General features: G+C 54.6%; 1 protein-coding gene across 3 annotated transcripts; it reads right to left on the bottom strand.

Moving 5' to 3' along the window:
- Nucleotides 1–602: 602 nt before the first annotated feature.
- Nucleotides 603–26,708, bottom strand: Cdk18 (cyclin dependent kinase 18). 3 transcript variants are annotated; one of them, XM_038349688.1, is made up of 16 exons: nucleotides 26,421–26,708; nucleotides 10,026–10,174; nucleotides 9,746–9,825; nucleotides 9,215–9,340; nucleotides 7,903–7,959; nucleotides 6,361–6,475; nucleotides 6,113–6,207; nucleotides 5,778–5,840; nucleotides 5,084–5,207; nucleotides 4,808–4,928; nucleotides 3,768–3,865; nucleotides 3,504–3,609; nucleotides 3,353–3,395; nucleotides 2,733–2,823; nucleotides 2,399–2,476; nucleotides 603–1,884 (listed from the first exon to the last, which is right to left on the bottom strand). In XM_038349688.1, the coding sequence occupies exons 2-16, from the start codon at nucleotides 10,147–10,149 to the stop codon at nucleotides 1,850–1,852; spliced, it is 1,356 nt and encodes a 451-aa protein (XP_038205616.1). In that variant the 5' UTR covers nucleotides 10,150–10,174; nucleotides 26,421–26,708; the 3' UTR covers nucleotides 603–1,849. The 3 variants fall into 3 exon arrangements, with proteins under 3 accessions (XP_038205616.1, XP_038205617.1, XP_038205618.1); XM_038349689.1 differs by having other exon boundaries at nucleotides 10,062–10,174; XM_038349690.1 differs by lacking the exon at nucleotides 10,026–10,174.
- Between the last annotated feature and the right edge of the window lie 508 nt (nucleotides 26,709–27,216).

The following is a 27,216-nucleotide window of genomic DNA, read 5'->3' as shown; positions in this document are numbered from 1 at the left end:
AGCACTCACTCATACATTCTCTCTCTCTCTCTCTCTCTCTGTCTCTCTCTCTCTCTCTCACACACACACACACACACACACACACACACACACACACACACACGGAGAGAGAGAGATCCACCTGCTGCTTCCTTAGTGCTAGGGTTAAAGGTATACACTACTATACCTGGCCCAATTCTCTTTTATCTTTGTGCCTTCCCATCTCATGAAGCCAAGGAGCCGTGTGGTATTGGCAAAGTCGAGTGACCCATGGAAGCCAGACCCCATTCACCTCCTCAGGATTATCTCTGGGCCATCCCCGTTGGTCCCACCTCGCAGGCACACCCTGAGCCAAAGGCAGGACACAGAACACAGAGACCCGGGCCTGTGTGTTTTCTGCCTCACCCGTGATCCTCAGGTGAGTTGAAATGGCCTCGAATACAGCAGGGAGGACACCAAAGGTCCTCCCTCCCCCAGCACAGGGCAGGTCCAGCGAGGTCACAGACCAGACTCTTCACTGGTTTGTGTGTCTGTACAGGAAGCCCAGACACTTAAGAGTCTCTAGTCCTCTAGCTTTGGCATGGCCCTATTAGTCACATTTTCTGAATAAGACTGCTCACTGCTTTCTGTACAACATGAATTAAATATATTCTCTGTTTTTGCTCTGAGTCACAGGACATTCACAGTCAGTGGGGAAGGGGGTTAGGGAGAACCCAGGCTCCAAGGGGTTGGGATGGGCGTGGGGCCTGTGGAGAAAACGTGAGCTTGACGTCCCCTTGGCCTTTGCCCTTCAAGTTCAGCCAAGTGGGGGGAGACCCTGGAACACGAGGTGGGTATGGAGGAAGGGTACCCTCTCCAGCTTATACTGCGGTGCCAGCACCTTTGCTCTCAGGACCAACCTCTTTGGAGGTTGGTGCCAGGGTCAGGTAGACAGGGCTAGGAAGGAGGTGGGGGATGGAGGAGAGGCCGCACCAGCCCCAAAGAGCCAAGGCTACCTTGGTACCAGTGTCAGGGTGACCGTGCATATCTGGGTGCCAGCCTCAGGACCCTGAGACAGGGTTGACTTATCATCCCTCAGGGCTGATAACACCCATGGGCGTGGCTTAGGGAGGAAGGGACACAGGGCTAGGTCAGAGCTCCAGGAACCGTGTACTCTTCCACCTGCCAGTTTAAGGCGACCCTTTCCAGACTGGGGGATGGGCAGGGGGATGGCTGAGGTGGCAGGAGTACAGCTGGGAGTCCCAGATTACCTCCAGGTGCAGCTGGACACGGGCAGCATGCTGTGCTCTTTAGCCTTGGTTCAAGCCAGAGGGCACAGGGCTCTGGCAAGGAGGGGACAACAGCATGGAGGGGTAGTGACAGAAGGGGCTCCTTTTCTTGATGCTCCAGGGAGGTCTGCCTTGGGGTGGGGTTAGCACACACACTGGCACATTTCCAGGGTCCCAGGGCCTTGTTCCTGGAGCAGTCCTTGTTCTCGGAGAAGAAGGTGAAGGGAGAGTGTCCAAAGGCTAAGGAAGGGGTCTGTCAAGCTGATGAGCCAGGCAAACCCAGGGCCCCCCAACTCCCCTGCACTGCAGCTGGGAAAGGGTCCCAGGTTCCTCCTTGCCCCTCACTTCCTCTCAGGGAAGCAGCTTACGCCCCATCCCACAGTGGGTGACAAAGGGGTTGGTGTCCAGGTAGGAACCATCACAGAGGTGCGTGGCAAGCAAGGAAAGGAAGCAACTGCTACCACCAGGGCTGCCAAGTGGTCCTCAGACTGGCCACAGGCGTTCATTGCTCAGCCCTCCGATGGCCACACAGGCCCCATACTTCCTGAATTCACATTCCCTGTGGTCTCCCGTCCCTCGAGTCGCAGCACGGTGGACATAGCTCAGAAGATGCTCTGTCGCCGGTTCTTCCCTCGCCCTGGAGAACAGAGCGGGACAGAAAGGATTAAAGGGATCCTTGTCTTCAAAGGCTTTGATCCAGGAAGCAAGGGCATGTGACTGGATTCAGGTCTCATTCTTGCTGCTTGTGAGCTGTGCGAAATTGGGACTTATCTTCTAGGGGCCTTGGTTTCACTGAAGTGGAAAGCATTTATAGTGCCAGTCCACAGGGTGTTTCATAGATTAGGCGAGACCATGCATGTCAGAACCACTGTCAGTCCAAGGCCATTGGCTGTGCTAGGGACAAAGTGTCGACTGGCCAGGAGCTCGGGATCTTCAAAGAGAACACACCAGGGACAGGGTGCACCCCTGTCAGGGCTACTATAAGAGGCAGTGGGTGAGGAACCTCGCATAAGGTATGTATGGGGGGTGTAGACTCCTCATCTCAAGGGTAGAGCCAAGCCCATATCTTCCTTAAAGGAGAGTCCTCCCTGGGGAAGGCAGTCTACTTGGTTGCTTCTAAGAGAGGGTATAGGGGGAGCATGTGACCCTACCTGAGTGCTGGAAGGCCAGGCCACGATAGCCTGGGTCTTTTTGGAGCTGGATCTCTTTCAGGGAGAAGATGGAGGCAGCTGGGTAAGAGAAGAGAGGAGGGGAGGCCTCAGGGGAGCCACTCTGCTTGCTCCTGTACCTGCCGTCCCCACTTCCACTAAATCCACAGAGCTGAGGCAGCCTCCAGTCAAGACTCAGTTCTCCAAATGAGAATTGGGAAGGGGAAGCCATGTGTCCAAGACCACTCGCCTGGACCCAAGGGTCCATCCCTTGTGATAGCCCCACCCACATCCACTGCCCCTTCGCTTATTCTGGCCCAATCTCTTGGGTACTTACTGTCATCAAGCTGGTGTACGCGTTCTCCCAGAGACTGGAAGTAGGGGTGACTTAGGGCTGCCTCTGCTGACATACGACTCTTGGATTCATACTGAAAGGCACAGGGTAGGCTCTTGGGCCCTGCTGGAGAACCTTCTAGAAAATGGGCCAAGGTGGAGAAGCCGCCATCTGACCCAAACCAGGCACCTCAGGGCTTAGGATACCAGGGTTCAGACATCAGGAAAAAACTAAAATGGGGCTTCATGGGGGGGGGGGGGCTGCTTCTTGGGATGGGCATACATGAGCAGATGATGCCAATCATCACCTGAGGGAGTGTTGGTGTTATTCGCAGATTGTACCGCTAACTACCCTTTACCCTGTGCATGCTCCCAGGTGGGCACTGTGCCAGCCCCACAATCTTAGCGTATCCCCGGCATCTTCTAAAGCATGAACTAATACCCGCCATGCAGTTGAGAAAACTGAGCCTCCCGTCCTCAGGAAGTGCCCAACCAGGCCTTGAGTACCAAGCACATGGACTAGTGTCCCTTTGGGGCTTTGGAGCCATAGGCCTGAGCTACCGGCCGGGCCTTCTTTAGTTCTCTCTCTCTCTCTCTCTCTGGGTAGGATTGGAGGAGACTCACCAGGAGGAGGCTGGTCAAGAGGTTGATGCCTTCAGTATCCAACCTGCAAGGAGGAGGCGCTGGCACAGGCACAGCCAGGGGCAGGCTGGGGACCCGAACCTCTCTGGGAGGGAGATCACAGTGGGGAGCCAGGGGCCTGGCAAGGGACTACCTGGGAGCGTGGCTGAGCAGCGGCTGTGGCAGGTACCGGGGGAAGTTGTAGGCTCGAAACTCAGAGAGGGACGTTACACCCGGCCATGTCTCTTCTGTAGGAGTTCCTGGAGAATCGGAATGGTAAGAAGCTTATATTGCAAGGGTTCAACACAGAAGAAGCCAACAAAAGTAGTTCCCACCCCGCCCAGTCCTCCGTGCTCCTGGGTGGACAGAGTTCTGGTGACCCCTGGTGGCAACGTGGAGGGTACAGAGGGAAACTAACCCAGGAGACGGAAGATGAGGTACAATTCCTCCTTGACAGTAGAGCCTGGGAAGAGGGGCTTCCCGGTGGCCATCTCATAGAGGATGCAGCCCACGCCCCTGGGGAAGTAAGGGCAACGGTGAGGCCAAGAAGCACAACCATCCCTCCTAAGGCTTCTGTGTGAGGGAGTCAATGACACCCTAACACAAGCCTGGGAGGTCACCTCTGGGTCTTGAAAGGCTTCCAGAACCAACCAGACTCCCACTACGATCCTTCTCTGTGAGCCCTGGGCCCCCTAAGTCTGCTAGGCAGAAAGACAGGTGCATATTCTCACTCTCTGGGGAGCCTTGAGCTTGGCCAGAAATGTGGGTTGGCTTTCAAGTTGAGCTGGTTTTCATTTTACACTAAATTGCTATGTGATAATGCTCTTGTACACTGTAAAGATTTGTCACTAATGTTGATTTAATAAAACACTGATTGGCCAGTAGCCAGGCAGGAAGTATAGGCGGAGCAACGAGACTAAGATAACTCTGGGAAGAGGAAAGGCAGAGACTCAGTCATCAGCCTGATGCAGAGAAAACAAGACGAGAATGTCTTACCAGGAAAAGGTACCAAGCCATGTGGCTAAACATAGATAAGAATTATGGGTTAATTTAAGTTGTAAGAGCTAGCTAATAATAAGCCTGAGCTAAGAGACCAAACAGTTTGTAATCTATGTTTATTTGGAACTGAATGTCTACAAGACCAGGTGGGACAGAAACTTCTGTCTATACCAAATCATACATTTGTCAAATTTAACAATCAAATAGTATGTCTCTTCCAAATGTTCTGGGAGAAAACTCATCTACCCTCTGGCGATTCCCACCTCTACTCATGGGGAGGCATATCAGAAGTACAGCATTAGAGGGTCTATAAGCTCAGAGACACTGATATATTTCTGATTTAATTTGCTAGCAGTAGCACAGCAGGGAGAAGTGGCACTCTGAGCAAGGTCAGGATCATCCTGGACAGGGTCTAAAGTCATGGACAGTCTCTCCCACTCCCCTCTGCTGCTCACTCACCACATGTCAATGGGGGTGGAGTATTCTGTGGATCCCAGCAGCACATCTGGGGGCCTGTACCAGAGAGTCACCACCTCATTGGAATACGTCTTTGTAGGCACTGATTTGGCACGGGCCAGGCCTAAGAACAGACAGGTTGCTGAATCTCTGCTAAAGGGTCCTGAAGAGTCAGGTTCTCGGGCATCCCTCAGAATCCCTATATCCTGAGGAGACTGTGCATCCCAGGGGTCAGACCCACTTGCCAACCCTGATCCCTGACCCTGGTGTCTGCCTCACCAAAGTCTGCCAGCTTTAGCTCGCCCCTCTCATTGATGAGCAGGTTCTGGGGCTTCAGGTCCCGGTGCAGGATCTTGCGGCGGTGGCAGTAGGCCAGGCCCCGGAGCAGCTGGAACATGAAGATCTGGCGGAGAGAGGGGAACAGGGAAGTGCAATAGGACCAGGTCCTATGTGGAAGACCCTTTGCCTCTGTCTCAGACTGGAGAGAAAGGCTCTAGGAAGGCTCCCTGGTTCTGCTGGCCACCCTGCAGGCCACCTGGGACCTGTATACACCAGGAGGCACACACGGAGAGGAGGCAGTGAGTGTGAGGGGCTGGCACGGCCTCTACATGGGAAGTAGGAGGCACAGTGATGAGGGTCCCCTAGGCGGGGATGGATGTGCTCAGTCATTGATCACCAGAGCTGGTCATCTGCCCTCCTCGCTTCTCAGAGGCCTCCCCTCACTCTGGCAGGGAGTTCATGCTTGATAGAGTTAAGAGAGGGATCTGTGCCAGCGGCTAGACAGAAGTGGAGGGTAAGTCTGTACTCGGCTGGGGTGCTCAGAATGGCTTCTAGACTAGCTGAGTAGCCTTTCCCTCCTTCCTGTGTTTGAAGCGCCGAGCCACCTCAGCAGCTGGCGGGAAGAGGAGCATCCCACGCTGTCCTTGATGACAGGTGGCTGCCATGATGAGGTCCCTACCTTAGAGGCCCTCACCTTGACATTGTGCATGCTCATGAGGTTTCCACAGTGGTCTAGATACTGTTTCAGGTCACTGTCCTGGAACAGACAATTGGGTTCAGTGCTGCCCCCTGCCGGGCCTGTGGTCCAGACCCAGACTGAAAGGAAGCCCTCCTCAGTCTGGGCCCTGCCTGCTGGCAGCACAGGGCCCTGGCTCTGAACCCTTGGCCCACTTCTGAATGGGAACTTCATTGACAAACAAATGCTAGGGTTCTTCCCTTGTCCCACCCTTCCCAGGCCCTCACCCCCTCTCTTCCCTACCCACTTCACCCACCACAGGGGAAGAGGCTGCCAGCCCCAGTCCAGCTCACCAGGTACTCAAACACCAGGGTGAGGGAACGATCTGTGTGAATGAGGTCATGCAGGGTCACAATATTGGCGTGTTTCAGGTCCTTCAGCAGAGACACTGGGGAGACAGGCCCACCTGGGTCCCCAGGCCCACCAATACCTCCCCATTATCCCTTCCAGGGACCAAAGACGGCCCTTCACCCAGGCTCCCACCAGGTGTAGGTTGATCCCCTCCTCCCAGAGGCCCAGGGTGCAGACCCGGACATTGTACCCTCTCTAATGGCAGTACAGGGTGCTCCCTCCTCATGCTCTAGTCTGATCTCCTTCAGGGCCACGAGGTTCTCTGTCAGCTTGCTGCGCCCCTTGAAGACGGTGGCATAGGTACCCTGGGACAGAGCATCCCTGGTCAGCCCCAGGAGGATCCTGTTCCTGTTCCCAGTTCCACCCTTTAGGTGTCTGCTTGGGTTAGGATTCAAGCTGGGTACCCTACTCCCTCTGTCCAAATGGTCTGCTTTTTCTTAAAGTATCTCAATCAACTCCCCGACTGGAGTGGACTGCCCATTCCTCTGCTCCCCTGCTAGAGTGGGCTGCCCATTCCGCTGCTTCCCCACTGGAGTGGGCTGCCCATTCCTCTGCTCCCCCGCTGGAGTGGGCTGCCCATTCCTCTGCTCCTCCCCCGCTGGAGTGGACTGCCCATTCCTCTGCTCCCCTGCTCCCCAGCTGGAGTGGGCTGCCCATTCCTCTGCTCCCCTACTCTGCAGCTGGAGTGGGTTGCCTATTCCTCTGCTCCCTGGCTGGAGCGGACTGCCCATTCCTCTGCTCCCCCACTGGAGTGGACTGCCCATTCCGCTGCTCCCCCACTGGAGTGGGCTGCCCATTCCTCTGCTCCCCCGCTGGAGTGGACTGCCCATTCCTCTGCTCCCCTGCTCCCCAGCTGGAGTGGGCTGCCCATTCCTCTGCTCCCCAGCTGGAGTGGGCTGCCCATTCCTCTGCTCCCCTGCTCCCCAGCTGGAGTGGGCTGCCCATTCCTCTGCTCCCCTGCTGGAGTGGGTTGCCCATTCCTCTGTTCCCCCGCTGGAGTGGACTGCCCATTCCTCTGCTCCCCTGCTCCCCAGCTGGAGTGGGTTGCCCATTCCTGTTCCCTGGCTGGACTGGACTGCCCATTCCTCTGCTCCCCCGCTGGAGTGGGTTGCCCATTCCTCTGCTCCCCTGCTCCCCAGCTGGAGTGGGCTGCCCATTGCTCTGCTCCCCTGCTCCCCCGCTGGAGTGGGTTGCCCATTGCTCTGCTCCCAGACTGGCTGCCCCTCGGTTATTATAGCCCAGCCTTGCTCTTAGGTCATGATGATATGGCTCTTGAAAGACAGGGCCTTTTCCCCTTCACAAGCCTATACCCACTCCAGTCACAGAGCCTGACACAGCGATGTAGAAGCAGTTTAGTAACAGAGCCCTTGCTGTGTGTCAGACACCAGGAACTTGTACCAGCTTCCTTTGGTACCCTGTAATCCCCCCAACAATAAAATCACTACTTTCATCCATTGATAGAGAATGAAACTGAGGTGAGAGGCCATGGGACGCATCACAGTCATAGGGCTAGCGAGGGTTCAAATCCAGGCATAACTACTTGACTAGATTCTGTCCAGAGACCTCTGTCCTCTAGGCCTCATTCGAGATCAAGGGAGATCTCAACAGCTGCTGAAGGCCAGGCCAGGCTGCTTGGCTGGGACAGTGTGACTCGGAGGGTCTGGAGCCGTGAGGGGCAGAAGAGTCGTCACCAACCACCCTGCTGCCCAGACAGAACAACACCGACGCTTACCTCCCCCAGCTTGTCCAGCTTCACATAGGTTTCCAGTTTCCCAAAGCCGATATCTGACTGGGAAGGAGACACAGGAGACTATGAGACTCAAAGTCCCAGCAGATCTTTCTAGTCCATATTCCCTCAGGAGGAAGGGCAGGAAGTGAGACGCCCCCATTGTACAGAGAAGCGCCAAGGCTGCTAGCTCCAGGGAGGACAGCTTCAAAGTCTTCCTTTTCTCCTTACGAGAGTTGAGGGACCCCTTCGATGGGGTCTCTTCCTCCATGAGTTGGAGATGGACACATCTTGCCGAGCTGCCTTCCCAGCATCCACCTCACTGCCTGCCTGGCTCTCTTGCTCAGTAGGTTACTGGCTCCTCCAGGGCAGGCCTGTCATTCTCTACTTTGTAGAGACACCCCCCCGCCACCCACCTAAAGTCTCTCATCAGTTCATCTCATCTGACTCAGGACAGGACATATCTTAATAAGACAGGCTCTGAGGCCCATTCACTGGTGAGGTTCCTAAGAGTTCCTCACAGGAAGCTGGGACTTGAAGGCCTGTGATGGGTGTTCTGACAGGTCGAACTGTTTGTTTCTTTATTGTTTTATTGGGGAGGGCTTTCATCTTTTATCAAGCATTACATAACATATGTGAGCTATATAAGAGACCACATGGCCTTGTAGCAGAAATAGAGAACCATAGCTGAGTGTGTGTGCTTGTTCTTCTCATCAGCAGGAAAATGCTTCCTTAATCCATGTTCTCCAGGTCCCTACGCACAGCGGTGACTGACTCCAGAGACGCGCCTATCTCTTTCCGTCAAAGGCCACTGGAGAGGAAGTGACAGCTCTCTAGACTTTGCTCCCATTAGTGCATTAGTAAACTTGTGGGTGTGCACAGTGGCTATTTGGGGATGACCAAGCATATGCCCATGATGGTGAGGCAGGGAGAATCTCGAACCACGTCTCTACACAGCGAAACACCACCTGAACCCTATCTGGCTCCTGGTTTTGGTTTTTTTTTTTTTTTTTTTTTTTTTTTTTTTTGAGATATAGTCTTACAGTGTACCCTTGGCTGTCCTGGAACTGTGCAGCCCAGGCTGACCTTGAATTCTTCTCACTCTGCATCAGCCTCCCAAGGAATGCTGGGAGTACAGATATGACTCACAACACAGGTTTATTGGTCTTAACCTGAGAGACCCTGGAGCCTACTTGTTGTAGGCTATTTATTGGAATCCAGAGAGGCCAGCAGGTGGCGCCAGAGGCACAGGAATCTTTCTGCCTCTACCCTGACTGGTGTCTCCCATTCAGCAAACTCTGACCCTCCTTGGACTCACCAGGGAGGCACGACGGGACATTCGGGTGAGTGGCTTGGGCAGCCCTGGGTTCTCCAGTTGTAGCTTCTGTAGGAATTCCTGGGGCAGGCGGATATCCATGGGCAGAGAAAGCCTCTTGTTGAGGTCCTGAGGTGGCAGATGAGAAGGGGATACCATGTTGGCCTCGGGAGGTCCCTGCCTTTCACTCTGGATTTATCTGTTCATATAGAGCAGGGCCAAGCCACAGGCTGTGACCTCAAGGATTACTGTGTGACCTTTAAGCGGTTTCATCCCCTCTCTGGGCCACAGAAGCTGGACTGTAGAGCGCGAATCTCATACCCTCACAATGTAATTTTGTAAGCATATTTTTCCTATACTTAGCACAGATATGTGGGTCATAACAACAGACAAGCTGTCTAGCCAGGAATGTTCTAGTCTTTGGCATATATTCTCATGCCATTCCCTCAATAACCTGCGTCGATTTGAGCCCCAAGTGATGGGGGAGCTACCCTGCCATGTCTAAGGCTGTGGAGCCTGAAGGGGCACCCTCACCTCCATGGAGAAGCGGCGCTGACTCTGCCGTTGTTGGTGCTGCATGCCAGGGGACAGCTGCCCGGGTTCATCCCCGCCATCTGTGGGAGAGAACATGCTCGGTCTCAGTCCACAGCGCTGAGTGGCACGCCTTAGCGGGGCAGGCGTCGGCTCCTACCTCCCACTCCACGGTCTTTGGACAGCTCAGGGTACCCCACTCCCCTCTGGCCCTGATGTACAGTGAATCAGCAGGGCTCACAGGGTGTCTGGGCGGGAAAGAGCGAGGTGGCCTGACCCTCACCCTCATTCCTCTGGGTGTGGATCTGGTTTAACTTCCCTGTGAACTCAGCCAAGGACTCCTCAATGGTCTCTGGGCGGGGCACGGACAGGGAAAGCCTTCGCTTAAAGTTCTTCATCTTGTTCATGGTCAGCAGGGGGCCGCTGTGGGTCCTGGGACAGAGAGGAAAAAACAAGGCGGCCATGGGAGCCAGGCTTTAGGTCATCCTGACCAGAGCCTCAGTTCCATGATACGGATCTAACCCTGTTCCTTCCTCCGTGACTCTCAGCCACCTTCTGTCCATGGCTATACCCTCCCCTGCTCTTACAGCATCAATGGGTACAGCTACAGGATTGAAAGAGGTCACTCTTAACATTCAGCCTTCAGCTAGGGTGTCTGGAGATCTCTGAGACCGATACCATACCTGGATGGCCTTCAGGCCATTGGCTCTTTCTGAAAGACCCTAACTGCTTGGTGCCCACTTGTCAATAGGTTTCAAACTCCATGACACCTGATACTGATACCAGAATGTCCCCGCTCTCATCCTGGGTCCTGGGGAAAGAGGTCAAGGGAGAGCGAGCGCAAAGCCCAACCTCTGCTCCAGCTGCAGTGTGCAAGTCAGGAGCAGTGTGGGAAACCCAGGCAGCCCAGGAAAAGGGAAGCCTGAACTGCTGGCCCCTCCCTTGCCTCAGTCCTCTGAGCAGGCCTGGGTGCCCTGGGCTGAGGACACAGTGGGGCGGGAGCTGCCCTGTTCTATTGCCCTCTAAGTTCTGGCCTCAGATGGCACCACGAATGTTATTGCTGCTTCCCACAGATGGATGCTCCATTCCCTCCTCCCCTCCCTCCTCCCTCTCTCCCTCTTTCCCTCCCTCCTTCCCTCTCTCCCTCCCTCCTTCCCTCTCTCCCTCCCTTCCTCCCTTCCTCCTTTATCCCTATTTTGAGACACAGTGTCACTGTGTATTTCTGCTGCCTGGCCTCGAACTCACAAAGATTCATCTACCTCAGCATCCTGAGTGCTGGGATTAAAAGCCCATACAACCATGCTTTTCCCACAGGCCCCACCCTCCGTGGGCTTCAAGAGCACCCATCCCAGCCACATCGACATCCTGCTGGGCCCCATACCGCCTTCAGTTACAGAGGGGCCGCAGGCACCAGAGGCTACACAACCCCCTTAGCTCCCCACCCTGGCCAGGAAGGCATCAGGAGGGCCAACCCTATGGGAGAGGGCATCTGCACTCCTCCCTGGGCCTACTTATAACCCACTTCTAGAGGATGTTCAGGCCTGTGGCTGGCCAGCACCCAGTTGCCAAGGCAACCAGGCCCCTCCTGAATCCTCCTGGTTTAAAGGATTATGGGTCAGTAACATGTTTGCTTTGCTTAACGATCATATCCTCTGTCCTCTGTTAGCCTGGAAAAGGTCCTCTTCCTGGCACTCCATGCTCCTGGCTGCCCCTACCACAACTGAGCTGGGCCCTCAGGCTCTCCTGACCCAAGAGAAGGCTCTGGCCTGCACGGCCCATTGAGTCCTCCTCTGCTGAGGAGCTTGCAGACCAAGTCAGGATGGCACACCACCGGTGGGTGGAGCATCTCCTGCGTACAGCCTGGCACCGGACACTTGGTTACAGTAACTACACAAGATCCCCGTTCCCTCCCGAGGAGCTCAGGCTAATGACAGTGCTCTACTGAGGGCTCTCATCAGCTTCCTTGCCTTGCCCACCTGGGCCCACCCCAGCCGGATGCCCACTTATAGCCCAGCCTGTATGACGTCACAGGCTTGCCCTCTGCAGAACTCAGGGAGCTCCCAGAGGACAGCCACCCTGCTACATGCCCCCGTGTATGGCATCGGGCTCAAAGGACCCACAGAGGCTCTGTGATGCTAACGGGACAGACGGGCTCCAGGGGCAAGAAGACTCAGTCGCTACCTGCCTGGTAACCCTCGTTCCTAGCAAGACCAGAGGGCGGCGAGCATTCCATGTACATGTTCACTGGTGTGCAGCCGAATGCTGGCGTGATCAGGGACATCCGAACACATGCTAACTACCAGCTTCTGGAGCTGGAGCCTCGGAAAACGCTTGGGGACTCGGGGCCTTGCAAGTGGTAGGCAAGGACTCTGCCTCCACCTTCTCCTTCTCCTTCAGGGTTCTTAAAGTCTCTCTCTCTCTCTCTCTCTGTGTGTGTGTGTGTGTACGTCACATGGGTACAGGTGCCCCTGGAGGTCAGAAGAGGAAGTCGGATCCTCTGGAGTTGGAATTTTGGGCATCTGAGAGCTGCCTGAGATGGATGCTGGGAACTGAACCCAGGTCCTCTGAAAGAGCAGCAAGCACTCTTAACCATTGAGCCATGGTACCCACTCACTCTACTGTAGCAATGGGTATTTCAATGTAGTCTTGGCTAGTTTTGCATTTCCAATCTTCCTGCCTCAATCTCTCAAGGGCTAGGATTACAGCCCTGTCTCTCCAAGACAGGCAGAGAAGATGTGTGTTTAAAACAGGGTAGCCGGGCAGTGGTGGCACACGCCTTTAATCCCAATCCTTGGGAGGCAGAAGCAGGTGCATCTCTGTGAGTTCAAGGCCAGCCTGGTCTAGAGTTGGTTCCAGGACAGCTTGGGCTGTTACAGAGAGAAACCCTGTCTCAAGAAAACAAAAACAAAACAAAAAAATAGGGTCCCTGATAATCAGCATGTGTAGACATGGCTGGCGGCATCTGGGGTTCAGGTGAGGTGGGCTTCCAATCTGCCATCTGGGCTAGGAGGGGAGCCCTCAGAGCTGCAGAGGGTACAGGAAGGAGACAGACACAGCTGCAGGAGCCCCACAGGGGAGCTGCTAGGACTGGGGAACACACACATACGCTTCCTAAGCTCTAGCTTAGGAAGCTAGAACAGCGTGTGTGTGTGTGCGTGTCTGTGTGTATGTGTGTGTGCATGCACATTTGTGTATGTGTGTGTGTGTGTGTGTGCGCGCGCGCGCGCGCGTGCATGCTACCAGAGCTATCTGAGGGGACATGGGGCACATAGCTAAGGCTGTTCAAGGGATGCAGGGGACACATGCACTTGGCTGTTCATGGTGTCAGCTCTATCAAGAGGGACCAGACGTGTCTGAAAGCAGCTCTCCCATAGGCCATCCTACAGTGTGGGCTTACGGGATGGTGGGATGGGTTGCTGGCTCGGTAACTCCCAGTAGCTGCCATGATTTAAACCCTGGCTTTTGTTCAGGGCGAATAATTTCTATCAGACAAAGATCAAGCCAAAATCCCATCTTCTCTCTCTAGGGAGTAAAGAGCCTATAGCTGGCCTAGGATGGAGTGGAGAGCAGAACAGGGAGGAAGAGCTGGAAAAGCGGAACGGAACCGAGGCTCCAGCCTCCAGGCTTAACCTGAGTAGTGTGATGGATGACCGCATAGCAACAGCAACCAGCTGTTCCCTGTACTGGAGAAGTGGCCAAGAGGAAATGGCTGTCACTACAGCATAAGGAACGGAGGTCAGACGTTAGGACGGACTTCCTGATGGTGACATGGGAACAGGCAGCAGGAATGGTGACCAGAGCAGAGAGTGGCTACTTCTCTCTGGTAGGACAATTAGGGCATTGAACCCAATAGGGTCTTGGGTGTGACAGGGCACCCGGGGCACTGAATGGTTTGTTGTTCCCCAGCTCAAGACACAAGATACTCTGTCACTCTTGCCTTGGGAGAATCAGCTCCTCAGATTTGGGGGCTGAGGGGGAAGGGAGACAGGGAAAGGGTCTGTCACCTTGGTGCTGTCTGCCTCTCGTCCCCAACCCAAGACAGAAAGACCCAGTGTGACCCAGTCTGAGGCCCGCCCAGGGCCAGGCACAGTGTGGCCTTTGTCCCCAGGCCAAAGAGCCATCTGGGTCTGTCCCGTGCAACTGGTGCCAGGGTAAGAGACGTGTGGTGTAGGGGTGTCACCCGGCAGAGTGGCATGGGGGAGGTCACAGCAGAGGCCCTTCTGAGACAGTGGGCTGGGTAGGCAGACCCTAGCCAACTGGCCTCCCGCCTCCTGCCCAGGTAAGCCTCTGCCTCCTAGGCACACACCAGCTGCCGGCACTTCCTGATGGTGCCAGAGACAAGGGTGTCACAGGGGACGGGAGGAGGAGCCAGACCTGGAGGAAAGGGGCCAGACTCCCAGGCCAGCAGGGAGCCAGTGAGGAAGGAGAAGGTGCTTAAGGAGAGTTTCAGTCTGCACCATAGACGCCCGCAAGAAGGGACTGTCCTGCTCAAACCAAGTGCATGACATTGACCACATCACTCCTCTCTGCTAGCAGAGCTTCTTCCCACTCCTGTCCCCTCCCTGAGCCCGGAGTTGCAAATGTTCTTCCCCACCTCAGTCAACAGTCAGGCAAGCACTCTCCAGCTGAGCCACCCTCCAGCCTGGCCTTGTGCCTTCTGATGGGTAGAGAGATAAACAGCCAGGGAAACAGGCAGGGTTGTAGACGCAAGAAGGACAACCAAGGAGGTGGGAGGAGGGATGGGGAGGAGGGATGAGTTTTAAAGGGCGGATGGGAAAGGGCTCCCTAGGGCTGGAGAGATGAGTCAGTAGCTGCTCTTCCAGAGAACCCTAGGCTCAACTCCCAGCACCCACAGGGCAGCTCACCACGGTAACTGCAGTTCCAGGGGATCCGCCACCCTCACACAGACATACATGCAGGCAACACGCCAGTGCACATACAATAAAAATAATAAATTGTTAAAATGAAGGTGAAACCTCAGAAGTAGTTCAGAATAGAATGTAAGGGAGCAGGTCAGCGTGGGGAGGGAGGTCAGTGGGGGAAGTGGGGGCAGGGGGGGAAGTCAGTGAGGATGGGGGAGAGTCAGTGAGGGTGGGGGGAGCAGGTCAACAGGGGCGGGGGGGAGCAGGTCAGCGGGGATGGAGAAGGGGCAGGTTAGCAGGGGCGTGGGGGGGGAGCAGGTCAGCGGGGACGGGGAAGGGGCAGGTCAGCAGGGGTGGGAGAAGCAGGTCAGCAGGGACTGGGGGGCAGGTCAGCGGGGATGGGGAAGGGGCAGGTTAGCAGGGGCGGGAGGGGGGAGCAGGTCAGCGGGGATGGGGAAGGGGCAGGTCAGCAGGGGCGGGGGGGGAGCAGGTCAGCGGGGATGGGGAAGGGGCAGGTCAGCAGGGGCGGGGGGGGGGCAGGTACAAAGGTCCTGAGGCAGAAGTGAGCAGTGAGCGCTAGCCTTTTGAGCAGTCCTATGCAGTCCAGGGGAATGCATCGCAGCTGCTGTGTCGGGAATCTTGGCATACCGGAGGCTGCGAACAGAGGAGTGGCAAGATCCCACCCGTGTTTGAATGGACTCCCTCTGGCTGCTATGCTAAAAACAGACTGTACATAGGCAAGCAACCCTGTCAGGCAGCTCCAGTAGAGACCCAAGTGAGAGACAGCGGACTGGGCCCGTCATGGCAGCCTTGGAGGAGGGAAGCGGTGGCTGGCAGGTAGGTTTTATGTGGGGTGAGAATGCAGTCAAGGACATGCGGCTGAGCAGTCATAGCGTGGAGCAGTGGGGGGGGGAGGCAGGGGGAGGCTGGGAACGTAGGTTTGTGTGGAAAGATCAGGAGCTGGATGGAGCGGTAAGGTTTTGGTATCAGATGACCTCGGGTAGCATCAGCACAGCCCGTGGTGGCTCTCGGTGCGGCTGCAACCTAACCACACAGCCCCGCCCACTGTCTCCCCAGTGGCCCAGATGCCAGCAGGGAAGACAGCAGGCACTGGGGGCAAGCCAGTTCGGTGCCCTGGAAGAGTGTATGCTGAAGTCCCCCTCTTCAGACAGCTCTGCAGGTCACACGGCAGGGCCAGTGCAAAGCAGGGGAGAGGTCTTAACGCCCCTCTTAGGAGGAAGCAAGCGCCACACAGTAGCTCAGGCCAGCTACAGGGGCCCATGGTCCAGATGGAGGGTACACTTAACCTGCTGTTCCCTAGCCCAGGACAACCCCAGGTATCTCCTATCCCTGTCCTGAGCTTGGGACCCTGGCCAGGAGAACATGGAGGCTGAGGAGGTTGGCAGAACAGACGGGCACTAGGAAGGAGCTAAGGGTAGGGATGAGCATGAGTTCTTAACTTCAGAGGCCAGCCCTGAGCTCAGCGAACTCCTTCCGGGCTCTCTGGAGCCTCCCACCTAGACAGGATTGCAGATACCCAGCCTGCACCAAGCTCTGTCAGGATCTGGGCCCTCCTGACTGGCCTCCTGTCTCACCAGCCCTGCTCCATGGGCTCTGCCTCCAGAGCTCTGCACATGTGCTCTGGGTCTCTTGGGTCTTCAATTTTGTCACCCCAGCCCAGGGTAGCTGGGTGCCCTGCTCCCAATGGGGACTGACTTACTACTTGTCCCACACCAGGGCATGGTGGTTCTTATGCTTTGCTGGCATGGGACAGTGGGCAAGCGTGGACACCTACTCTGTTTGGGGCACCACTCACTGGGGGGGTGAGGCTTTGTTCTGGAGTCAGTTCCTGGGCCTACGGCCAGAGGCTGAAAGATATAATGAGGGGCTACCCACTTTCTAAAGCCCAAGAGGGTCTGACCCTCAGTCCCAAAGGCAGACCAACAACTGGGGACTTCTTGACACCCTCTGCTCCCCTGCCCTGTCCTTATCTCAGGCACCCAGCCACTGTGTGCCTTGGGGAAATTTCAAAGAACCAGAGGCAACAGCTGACCAAGTTTGCAGACGTCATAAGCAGGGACTCAAAGGCATTCACCTTCAGGGGAAGCTGTACTTCGGGGAGCTGGCAGATCCCATCATCCTCCGCCAGCCACCAGGCCCTGCGGGAGGATGAGGCACAGGGAAGCTGGCTGCCCCTGCTGCCTGGGGCAAGAGCAGCAGCTGGAACTCACTTCACTGACACCCTGTCCCAGCTGGATGAGAAAGGCCGTGGGTCTGGTTCCTTCAGGGTGGCCAGAGCTGAGGAGGACAGACAGGCCTGCGGTCACTGTGCCAAGGAACAGATGCTGTGGACAGTGACTGAACTCAAAGAACATTCCTACAGATTCTGGAATGCAGGAAGCAGGAGAAGGCCTTCTGGGACCAAGCTGGGCAAAGCCTAGAGGAAGCCGGCTCTGGAGGCTAAGTGTTGGGCTCTGGGCCCTGCAGCGTCTTTCGTCTGGCTTTGGTGTGGGGATGTAGCTCAGTGGTTAAATGTGTGCAGTGTCTCATTCTGACCAGAAGGATCCTATAGTGAGAGCCACATGCCATGAGCCCTATTCACCAAAGTTCTCCATCTGTGTCTGTGTCTAAGAATGTACACATTCTGGCAGTGCGCGCCGGAAGGTACCCTGTGTCTTAGTCTTGCTTGTAAGCAGAGGTAATGCCTAGCCTCTAATCCTACTATGACGGGCACCTATGCTCCACTTTAGCATGCTTCCAACATGATGCCCCGACATGCTAAAAATCCCTCAAGTGTGCAGAGCCTTCACAGGAAGCACAAACTCCAGGGTCCGGCACACAGGACTCTGGTGCCTGGATTTCTTGTCTCCTCCCCCTCTTTTTCTTTTGGTGCTGTTTTAGAGACAGGGTCTCTCTATGCAGTCCTGGAGCTCACTATGTAGACCAGGCTGGCATCAAACTCACAGAGATCCTCCTTCCTCTCTGTGTCCCAAGCACGAGATCAAAGATGTGCACCACCACATCCAGCCCTCTTGTCTTCTCAACAGCTCCCAACCCTTCCAAGAGGGACCCATTCGGTTGACCACCCTTGCCACGCTCAAACCCCACTGCTCTGCATACAGCACCCTTCTAGAATGCTCTTCTTCATTCCTCACCTCCTGGGGAAGCTATACAAGAGCACACCTCCTTCCTCCAGGATAAAGGAGAGGCTTTCTCTTGCTGTCATCTGAGCAGCCTGCATATACTCAGAACCAAGCCTGACGTCGGTCAGGGCAGGTATGGGGCCTTCCTCACTCAGTGTTTCCCTTATACACAGCAGTGCCTGGCTGGACTCAGCAGCTCCTCAGAAGGAATAAACAAGGGAGTGACAAGCCCACTGAGCTCCAAGTCACAGTGCTTAAAACGTCTTTCTTCCTAGATACACACAAACATTAGACTCCTCAAGGACAAAGATGGTACCTCGGTCAAATACGAGTTCCAGGACCCACTGCCACATGCATTCAGGGACTGCTGTCCTTCCTACTACCTCTTTCAGGCAGCCAGAGACCTGTCTCTAGGCTTATCATCCCCTTGGTAGGGTCACAGGAGGGCTAGCCTGGCCCGGCTTTCTTCTTGGGTACCCTAGAATAAGCTATACAGCTCCCCAACACTGGACACTCTTCCTTGGCTCTCTGTGGCTAGAAAAAGAACTGGATTGCAGTGGGAGGTGGACCAGGGACCAGAGGAGAGCCAGCTACTGACCCTCCAGACCCACGTCAAGTGTGACCTCTCCCCCAGTGATATCTCCTCCAGCCTGGGACTTTGGGGTCCCCACCATATCATTCTGGAACACCTGGCAGAGCACCTGACTCGGCCCTGTAGCTGTCTGATCCATCACTTCCCTTGCTTGCCTGTGCATAGACAAGGGCCGGGTCTAACTCACCACACCCCCACGATCGTGGTCTGCCCAGAGCCACTCATGAACATGCAAAGGCTGGGCTCAAGGCTTGCATTATACCCTAGCCCTCCTCATCCACATCTATGGCTGTGGGGATGGGAGGATGGGGCAGAAGGGACAGCTTCCTGGCCAGTAGAAATTCTCACAGGAAGTCACACAGTGTAGAATCTGGAGGTGTTCCAATGAGGGCAGACAGTGAAAAGAACCAAATGCATCTGGCCGCTTTCAGGGCTGTGGGATGTGGCGGGTGCTGTTCTGGGGCCTCGTCTTAGCCCTCCCATCACTTGCAGGCAGACTCCGCTAGGCACAGACCTGGCTCCAACCCCACTTCTAGCCCTCCATGTGGACACCTCAGGCTCCTGATGTCCCTCTTTACCCTCTGGTTTCTCGGAGCGCAGGGACTTCTGCACATATGGAATCTAATAGTTTTTTCTTTTGAGAGAGAGATGGGGGAGTGGTACTCGGTTAAGGTCTGCCTGTAATTTTCAAGGAGGTTCTGGGTTTCCCCGGCCATGAGTTAGGACAAGCTGCCTTCTCTCCTCTGTCAGCTCTGGGCCTGGTAGACAGAACAAACCATCTAGGGCTGACAGGGCCTTCCTCAATCTTTCTCTTGGCAAAACCACTCCCAAACTCAACTAAAGTGCCACTTCCCTGAGAAGCAGTCAGTACATGACCACACCACAGCCGGGAGCAGGGGCAGGGCAGGCCCAGCCTCCATCTCCTATCCCCTCTGCTCCCACTCAGAACTCTCTTTGTCCTTTCTGGCTCCTCTCGGCCTCTACCTTAAAGGTCCTCCCTCAGACGCCCTCTCAAATCTGTGACCCCAAAGGTGTATACCCAAAGGAAGGGAAAGCTGTCTAAGGAGCCACTTTCCTGCGCCCATGAAATACGACAGTCAAGTGTCCAGGGCACGTGCGTGGATTTTAAAATCGGGAATGCTATTCAACCGTTAAGAAGGAAATCTTGCGGGTTATGCCATGGGCAAGCCAAGTGGATAAGACAAGACACGGAGGAGACACACAGAAAGCTGCTGTTATGAAAAAGGACAGCAGAATGGTGGGTCCCGGGGCTGGGGCAGAGAGACAGCAGGAGAAGGGAGAGCCAGCAGGGCAGAGTTGGAGCAGGGCACATAAATCCTGCTGCTGCACACAGGATGGAGTCTAGAACTAGCTAGGAAAGGCTCTGAGCATTCCCACCGCTAAGTAACAGTTACACCCAGGTTTAATCACTAGGCAAGGGCTACATGTAACATGACATCACAACGTGTCCTCGAAACATGTGTAATTCTTATTAGACAGTGCAAAATAAATTTGTGTATTTTCTAATCCAAATTCTGCAACCTTATCTGGGGTTTTCTTCAAGCCCTAAAGGAACAGCTGTTTTCCCTCCTTCTACATCTGTAGACACTGCCACTGTCACCTTCGGAACAAACAGCAGAAACACAGGACATCAAGTTCAGGCCCCTTTGGTTTTCCCTGGTAGCTCATGGTGTCTCAAGTTTTTGTCTCCATGCCTAACTTTAGCGCAGAACTGCAGGGGCCTTTGAACACTAGTGTCCCGGGGGAACTCAGAGTCCTAGAAGCAGGGAGTGAGTATACAAGGGAATTTCCTGGCATCTTTTAGTCACGGTCCTATTTATTTTCCACCCCACCAGCCTGACCCACACTAACCCCTAGGCACATTTTGACGGGTCACTCTCTTCTAAAGCCCCTTGTTCCCATCCCCAATGCGGGGGTTGGCCACTCCCGCAATCACGGCCAGGCTCACTGACAAGCCCAGGCTCTCCTTGGGACTGTCCCAGGTGACCGCCCTGACATGGGCTCCCCCATGCCCTCCTCTGGAGAGCCTCTGGGTGGCCCTGGCTGTTCCACAGTTCCCTAAATATCCCCGTCAGTGTCACTAGCCAGGTCACAGGCCCCTCGAGGGCTCCCTTCTGCTTCCTGGGCTCACAAGAACCAGGCCCTCTCCCATGCTCTGTGCTGCTTGGTCTCAATAACAGCTCAACTCCTGGGTCCCCTCCATTTCTTCTCCTTTTCCTCCCCTCCCCCCCATCTAGTGAACTCACTTCCTCACCTGTCCCTGAATGACAGCACATCCCAAGTTCCCTCTTTGGCCCTTTGCTCTTCCCCTCTACAGTAGATTTCCTGGGTGATCTCATCCTCTCCCGGGGTGGAAACCACAACCCCCGTGCTGGTGACTCTCAGACCCACAGCTCCAGGCCCCCTCAACCCTGGGCCTCGGCATGCAAGGGCCAACTATCTACCAGGAATCTCTGGCCGAATGTCTCCCATGAGTCCAGTTTGAGAGGCATTTTCAAGTAAAAAGGGCAGCTGTGTACAACTATGTACAGCAGGAGAAGCTGCATGTCAGGTTACTGACACGCCGGCCCACATGCATATGCAAACACCATTGCAGCAGATGAAGAGCGGTCAGTTGGTCCAAATGCCGTGAGTGGTCGCCTGGCTTCTAGAGCCGTGGGTGGTTTTCACTGCCCCTCAACTGTGCCTTCTACCATTCCCATACTGTACACTTACCGCTCACCTAGCAAGGAAACAGCCATACCTCTTTGTAAATAAAGAGTATTTTTAGCTTGAGATTCCAGAGCAATTTAGTGCAAGGCCCAGAGAATAGCATGATTACTTTGAGCAAGGATCAGAAAGCTTTTCCTGTAAAAAGTCAGCCAGCCACTCTTCCCAGGCTCATGGGTTACGTTCCCTGCTGTGGTCATGCAATACCACCCTTGTGAAGGATGATTGTGTCTTGCGTTTTAGGAAACTTTTAAGGACACTAAAATCTCAGTTTTACACATTTAAGTGCCATAAAACATTCTTTTGAGTTCTTCCCAACCACTCAAAAAAAAAAAAAAAAAACCAAAAACCTAAGACCAACTCTTAGACCTGGAGCGCTAGCGCATGTCTATAATTCTAGTACTCGTGAGTGAGAGACAGGAAGATTGCCACAAGTTGGAGACCAGCCTGGTCTACAAGTCCCAGGCCAGCCAGGGCTACATAGCAAGACATTGTCTTGAAAAGTCGAATCAGGCCTACAGGTAAAGTTCAGCGGGCAAAGTTCTGGCATGCATGAGGCCCTGGGTTCAATCCTAGTACTACATAAACTATAGAAGTTGCATATGCCAAGAGAAATGAGGATTAGAATTTCAAGTTGCCCTCAGCTATATAGTGAGTTCCAGGCTAGCAGGGGAATACATAAGACCCTGGCTCAATAAACAAACAAACAAATAAAACCATTCTTATTTCATAGACCATTCTAAAAGTAGGCGAGACTTGAAAGGGGCCCTACCTTACAGCCCCTGCCCTTGAGAATCCAACATATACAATATTTGAATTCTGCATCTACTTCCTTGCTAACGCTTTTCTCCTCCTACCTGACTGGAGGGTGAAGCTCCTGGAGTTTCCTTGCCTCTCTGAACCATGGCAAGAACTAGGTACCCAGACCTCAGTGGAAAGAAGTTTCTAGGCTGTGAAGTTTGGAGGGTCGCAAGGCTAAGACCCTGCTGGGGCTTCACAATACAGCTCACCAGCCAAAGATGGTGGCATAAGATGGGGGTTGACGGGGCATAGGAATCCGTGGCCTATGTTTCTGTCTCAAGCAAGACAGCTTTCTGTCCAAGGCTCTTGAGAGCGACAGAACAGAGCTGAGACCAGAAGTGAGCTTGTGACATGGAGCTCAATGTCCTTTCTGCTCCCCACAGCTACTGGGTACCATTGTCAAGGAAGCCAACAGCCCACTCCGCCTGCCTGGCTTGATGAAGAAGCTTCATGGGAGAATCAACTCAGAAAATGGCACCCAGCTCAAATGCAACAGTTAGATCAGGGGAGGCTCTGTGACCTCCTGGCTGGCCGTAGCTAGTCTGGAGACCCTGCCCTCCAGCCCACACCTGCTTCCTGGCAGTGAATCCCACCAGCACATGGAAAGGACAGCTATGTCCCCTAGGCCTGTCGACCCTGCAAGAGTTTCCTTGGCTGGATGGCTGTCAGCAGAGGAAAGGCCTGGTTCCTGAAGGGACTCCCCAGACAGAAGAGGGAGCGATCTAAAGTGTGTAGGCAGAAATCAGAAGTGCTCTCAGGATTTCCTGTGATAACAAGACAGACCTGGTGTTCAGAGTGAAGAAAGGGATATTGTCAGAGAACTCTCTTCCTACTTAGGGGACTAAGCCTTGTGTCTCTACCACAGATCTGGATCCTTCCTTTAGAGAAGATTCAGGTGCAGGCCCAGCAACTCCATGCACCACCACCTCTCAATAATGACAACAGGTAAGGCACGAAGCTGAGGCCCAGGGAAGACATGACGTCACTGCAATCCTCACAGCCACAGGAACCACTGCAAAGCCAGGAGGCTGAAGCTTGCGGGGAGAAGATTGCTTGCCCAAAGGCAACCAGTCATTGAGTGTAGGGGTGGATTTTATACTAAGCATCAGCCTGCACCAGGGGCCAGCAGGAGACACACACATGTAAATGGTGAGTGAACTAGTCAACCTGCCTCTTCTGGGCCATTCTTTCTGCTTCACCTGTTTCCAGGGAAGACCAGCTAATGGCGGGGAGAGGGAGGACATGAGTTCAAATCTCCAGGATCTATGGAAATGCCAGACACAGTGGAGTAGGCTTATAATCCCATCATCAGGCAGCAGAAACAGACAAATCAAAGGACAGGTGGCAGACAAGTCAGCCTGACCAGAGGGTGAGCTCCGAGCTCAGCAAAAGACTCTGATTAAAAAAAAGTAGCGCAGACATCTGACATCAGTCTCTGGTCTAAACACAGTGGGTTTGTTGTTTGTTTTTGTTTTTGTTAAAGAAAGGTCAGCTTGGGGCTGTAGAGATGGCTCAGAGGTTAAGAGCATTGCCTGCTCTTCCAAAGGTCCTGAGTTCAATTCCCAGCAACCACATGGTGGCTCACAACCTGTAATGGGGTCTGGTGCCCTCTTCTGGCCTTCAGGCATACACACAGAGAGAATATTGTATACAAAATAAATAAATAAATAAATAAATATTTTTTTAAAAAAAAGAAAAGTCAGCTTAGCATGGTGCCATACGCCTTTAGTTCCAGCATTTGAGTGGCAAAGGCAGGCTGGGTGGCAAAGGCAGGCTGATCTCTGTGAGTTCGAATCCAGCCTGGTCTACATAGTGAGTCTGAGGACAGCCAGGGATTTGTAGAAAGACTCTGCCTCAAAAGGAGAATTCATTATATCCAGGGTATACATACTTTGGCCCTTTCCAAAGTTTGGGACAATGTCTTCCACGGCAGAGTGTCCTGACTTACCAGTGTTCCATTGGGCAACTGTGTGACCCTGACCTATCTCCCAAACCCACCTCCTCAGCTGACAGGGCCTTGGGATCATTGGGGGCAGATACTTCCTACAGGCAGTAGGGTATGCAGAAAAGCACCCACTTTCTCCCTCCTTTTTCCTACTGTGCACAGGCTAGCTCAGGCCTGGACACCAGCTCTATAGTGATCCTGGGCCTCTGGCCACCTGGGAGCTGCAGTGTGTGTGTGTGTGTGTGTGTGTGTGTGTGTGTGTGTATGCACATACGTGTTCATATGCACTCATAAGCACAGGCCGCTGTAGGATCCGGGGCTAACCTTAGCGTGTTCCTACCCCCTGAGATGGGGAAATGCCTGCTCAGCAGCCAGTACCCAGAGAGCGAAGGTGAAGGGTCCAGGGAAGGAGAAAGAAAGGGTTACTGGGGGACACAAAGCCCAGGGAGAGAAATGTGACTGATTCTCAAATGAGTGAAGCCAAGCAGGTAGGTCTGGAACTCAGCCAGCCAGTCCCTCGTGGACAGGGACCTGCTAAAAGGCTGAAGTCTACCTGACCCACTGGGCTTAGCACAGAGCCCTGGCCCTTCCTGGCAGGTTTCCATTCAGCTCCCCTACTCTCTTATAGAGAACCCTCCTCTCCAAACTAAAGGGACAAAACTTCCAGTCCAGACTCAGCCCCAGGGCATCGCTGAGAGACTTGACTTTCCCAATTCTTACCACACACGGCTTCCGTGTGTTATCTTACACAGCTCACATAATAGCCTCCTTATCAGAAGCCCCTCTTCACACACCGAGGACACTGAGGAAGTTCAGGCTGGGAGGACATGGGGCCCAATAATGGCTTAGGTGTGGCCATCCTTCTTCCCCTCCAGGTCCCAAACTCAGTTAGGAAAGGAAAGGAGGAATCAGAGGAGGAGGAAGAGAGATGAAGGGGGAGGCTAGAGCCAGAAGACACACATCAGGCAGGCTCTGGGAGCAACTAGCAGAGTAACTAGCAGAGAACACACAGTCTGTAGAGAAACACAGCCCCATTCCCTCTAGATCCTAGGGCAGGGAGCCCCTCTGTGCACAATACCATACTAGGAACCGACTTGCTTCTCAGATCTTGTCCCTCTAGTAAAGCCTGGTTCTGCCTGGCACAGGACAGGGGAGCCCGGTCACTGAGAGAACTACCCCAATCATCCTTGCTGAGGATGCCAGCACAGGGTGGGTCCTGCCCAGGTGGAGCAGGGTTGAGAGCAGGCTTGAGGTCAGCTAGAAAGAGACAGATCACACCTCTACATCCCCTTGGGAGCATTCATCCCGGGGTCTGTTCCCTGGCTAGCGAAATGGTGATAACAGCAATCATGAAATATCATGAGATTATTGTGACACCTTGCTTGGCACTCAGCAGGGACTGGAGGGAGACAGGAGCTTGGCTGGGGCAAAGGAAACATCTCTCTGGGTCTTTTACCATGCACACCAAGCCCACAACCACAGTTGCCTGTTGGCCACACCCCAGGAGATATTCCAGGCCCAGGGCATGATAAAACAAGAACTGTCCAGGATACAAGGATTTGTCTCCCCCAGCGCCCTCACCCCCACCTCACTGTGTGCTATGTGTCTATGCTGAATCTCACATCTAATGTAGTGGGGGCCGGCTGGTAGTGAACCACAGGGCCCGGGCCACAGACTGCAGCAGGGTAGGATGGGGAAGGTTGTTGTGGGCTGAGCTGGGATGGGAAAGTCAAAAGGTTCTGAGGACAGCTTTTATCCTACAATTCTACCTACCCCTGCTACTGTGAAAGGCTTCAGGAGAAATAAATGAGACCACTAAAGCCTAGAGGGGCGCTGACCCCTCAGTATAGAAAAAAAAAAAAAAAAAAAAAAAAAAACCACCAGGCATTCAGAAGCCAGTGACCTGTCCCTCAACAGGGTGGAATAGGGCCTCTGATCCACCCCATTTTCAGAGTCCTGTTTGCGTCTTCCAAACACAGCAAGCTGCGACTTCTGAGCCCAAACCATCCACCCTCCTTTTCCACACTATCATCCCTGTCCCTAGATCATGAAGAGGGAGGGTCACTGCCTCTCTGGACTTCCCCAAGAGAGAAGAGACACGTTCTCTAGCGACCTTATTCACCACGGAGCCAACGCTGGAAGCTGCAGGCTTCACCTGTCCTCGGTTTTCCCCAGGTCTCTGGCCTACCACCCACGGCCTCTGGGGCTGGAAAGTTCACTAAAGCCCAGAAAGCCCTTCAAGGAGGCAATCCGGCCCTACACTCCAGGGCCCTATCGTTAGCCGGGACTCCTGACCCTTGTCCTTTCCATAAGGAACGCACTTAGCGTCCGGCTTGCGCCTGGGTGGGAACTTTTGCTTTCGTAGGCTTCCGACGGAGCCCGGGGCCAAAGGGAATCCCTGATCAAGAGTCCCCGCGGGGCACGCATTCTGCCTCAGCACCTGGAACTTGGGAGTGGCTTTCCCAGGGCATCCTTCACTCCCCCCCCCCCAAAACACAAGCGCGCCCAGTTATCGCCAATCGCCCACAACAGCTAGGGAATTTTGCTCCGAATCTCTCTCTCCAGCGCAAAGGCAGACGGCCCCTTTAAGGGCTGCCTGGCTTACCTTTGCTCAGCTTGCCCGGCGCGGTGCCCCTCTCCCGCCGCCGCGGTCTCCGCGCGTGTCTGGGTCGCGACGAGCTGGCTCCCGCCCGCCGCGGCCGCGCTGCCAAGGCTGGGTGACCTGCCCCGCTCCCCACGCCGTGCTGGGGTCCCTACTCGGGACCCTGACTCTCCTGGCTCTCGAAAGGTGAGTGGTATCCCCCCCCCCCAAGAAGCTGCAACCTGAGCTGCGGGAGGAGGGTGAAGGGAGGGGTGCAGGAAGGTGGGTAAGAGGAGGAGGAGGAAGGCAAAAGCCCGGCCCCAGCCAGAGTTTTTCACGTGTACAAGTTGACTCCGCCCTTGTCCAGACCGGCCCTGCCCACAGCCGCTGCCAATCCCCTGCTCTCCCTCTGTCCTTGTGGCCACCCCTTTCTCCCACTCTGAAAACTGGGGCCGGTGTGTCTTCCTGTTCCCCTCACAAGCTGGCCCTGAGTACTGGTGAGGCCCTCTGCTCTGGACCACAAGGGGACAGGTCTCTAAATGCCCCTACCCAACCTACTGTGTGCCAGCTCGCCCCCTCCTGCCCAGTGCCTATCACCCAAGTTCAAGCACAGGGCATAGGGCATTGGCCATTCTCCTGTCTTCTCTCCGGAGTGTAAGATTACCATTTATCTGCTAATGTTTCTCTGAATCCCCCCTCCCTGCCCCCAGCTCTGCCTCTCCATGGCCTGGAGGAAGAGTTCCTCCTTCTTCAGCATTCCACTTCCACTGTGAAGAGGAACTGTCTTTTTGGCCAACTGAGTCATTAAGAAGCTCTGCAA

The sequence above is a fragment of the Arvicola amphibius genome, chromosome 12 (assembly GCF_903992535.2).
Source record: "Arvicola amphibius chromosome 12, mArvAmp1.2, whole genome shotgun sequence".
Taxonomy (NCBI): Eukaryota; Metazoa; Chordata; class Mammalia; order Rodentia; family Cricetidae; genus Arvicola; species Arvicola amphibius.
This window is presented reverse-complemented; position numbering and strand designations above follow the sequence as displayed.

What these genes read in the sequence shown, in the direction of transcription:
- Cdk18 (XM_038349688.1), bottom strand. Translation starts at nt 10,149, where the DNA reads ATGAACAAGATGAAGAACTTTAAGCGAAGGCTTTCCCTGTCCGTGCCC. An exon ending in CCCTGGTGTTTGAGTACCTG is followed by an intron (nt 5,841 to 6,112) that starts GTGAGCTGGACT and finishes TGTCTGTTCCAG; the next exon opens with GACAGTGACCTGAAACAGTA. An exon ending in CCTGGCCTTCCAGCACTCAG is followed by an intron (nt 1,885 to 2,398) that starts GTAGGGTCACAT and finishes TCTGTTCTCCAG; the next exon opens with GGCGAGGGAAGAACCGGCGA.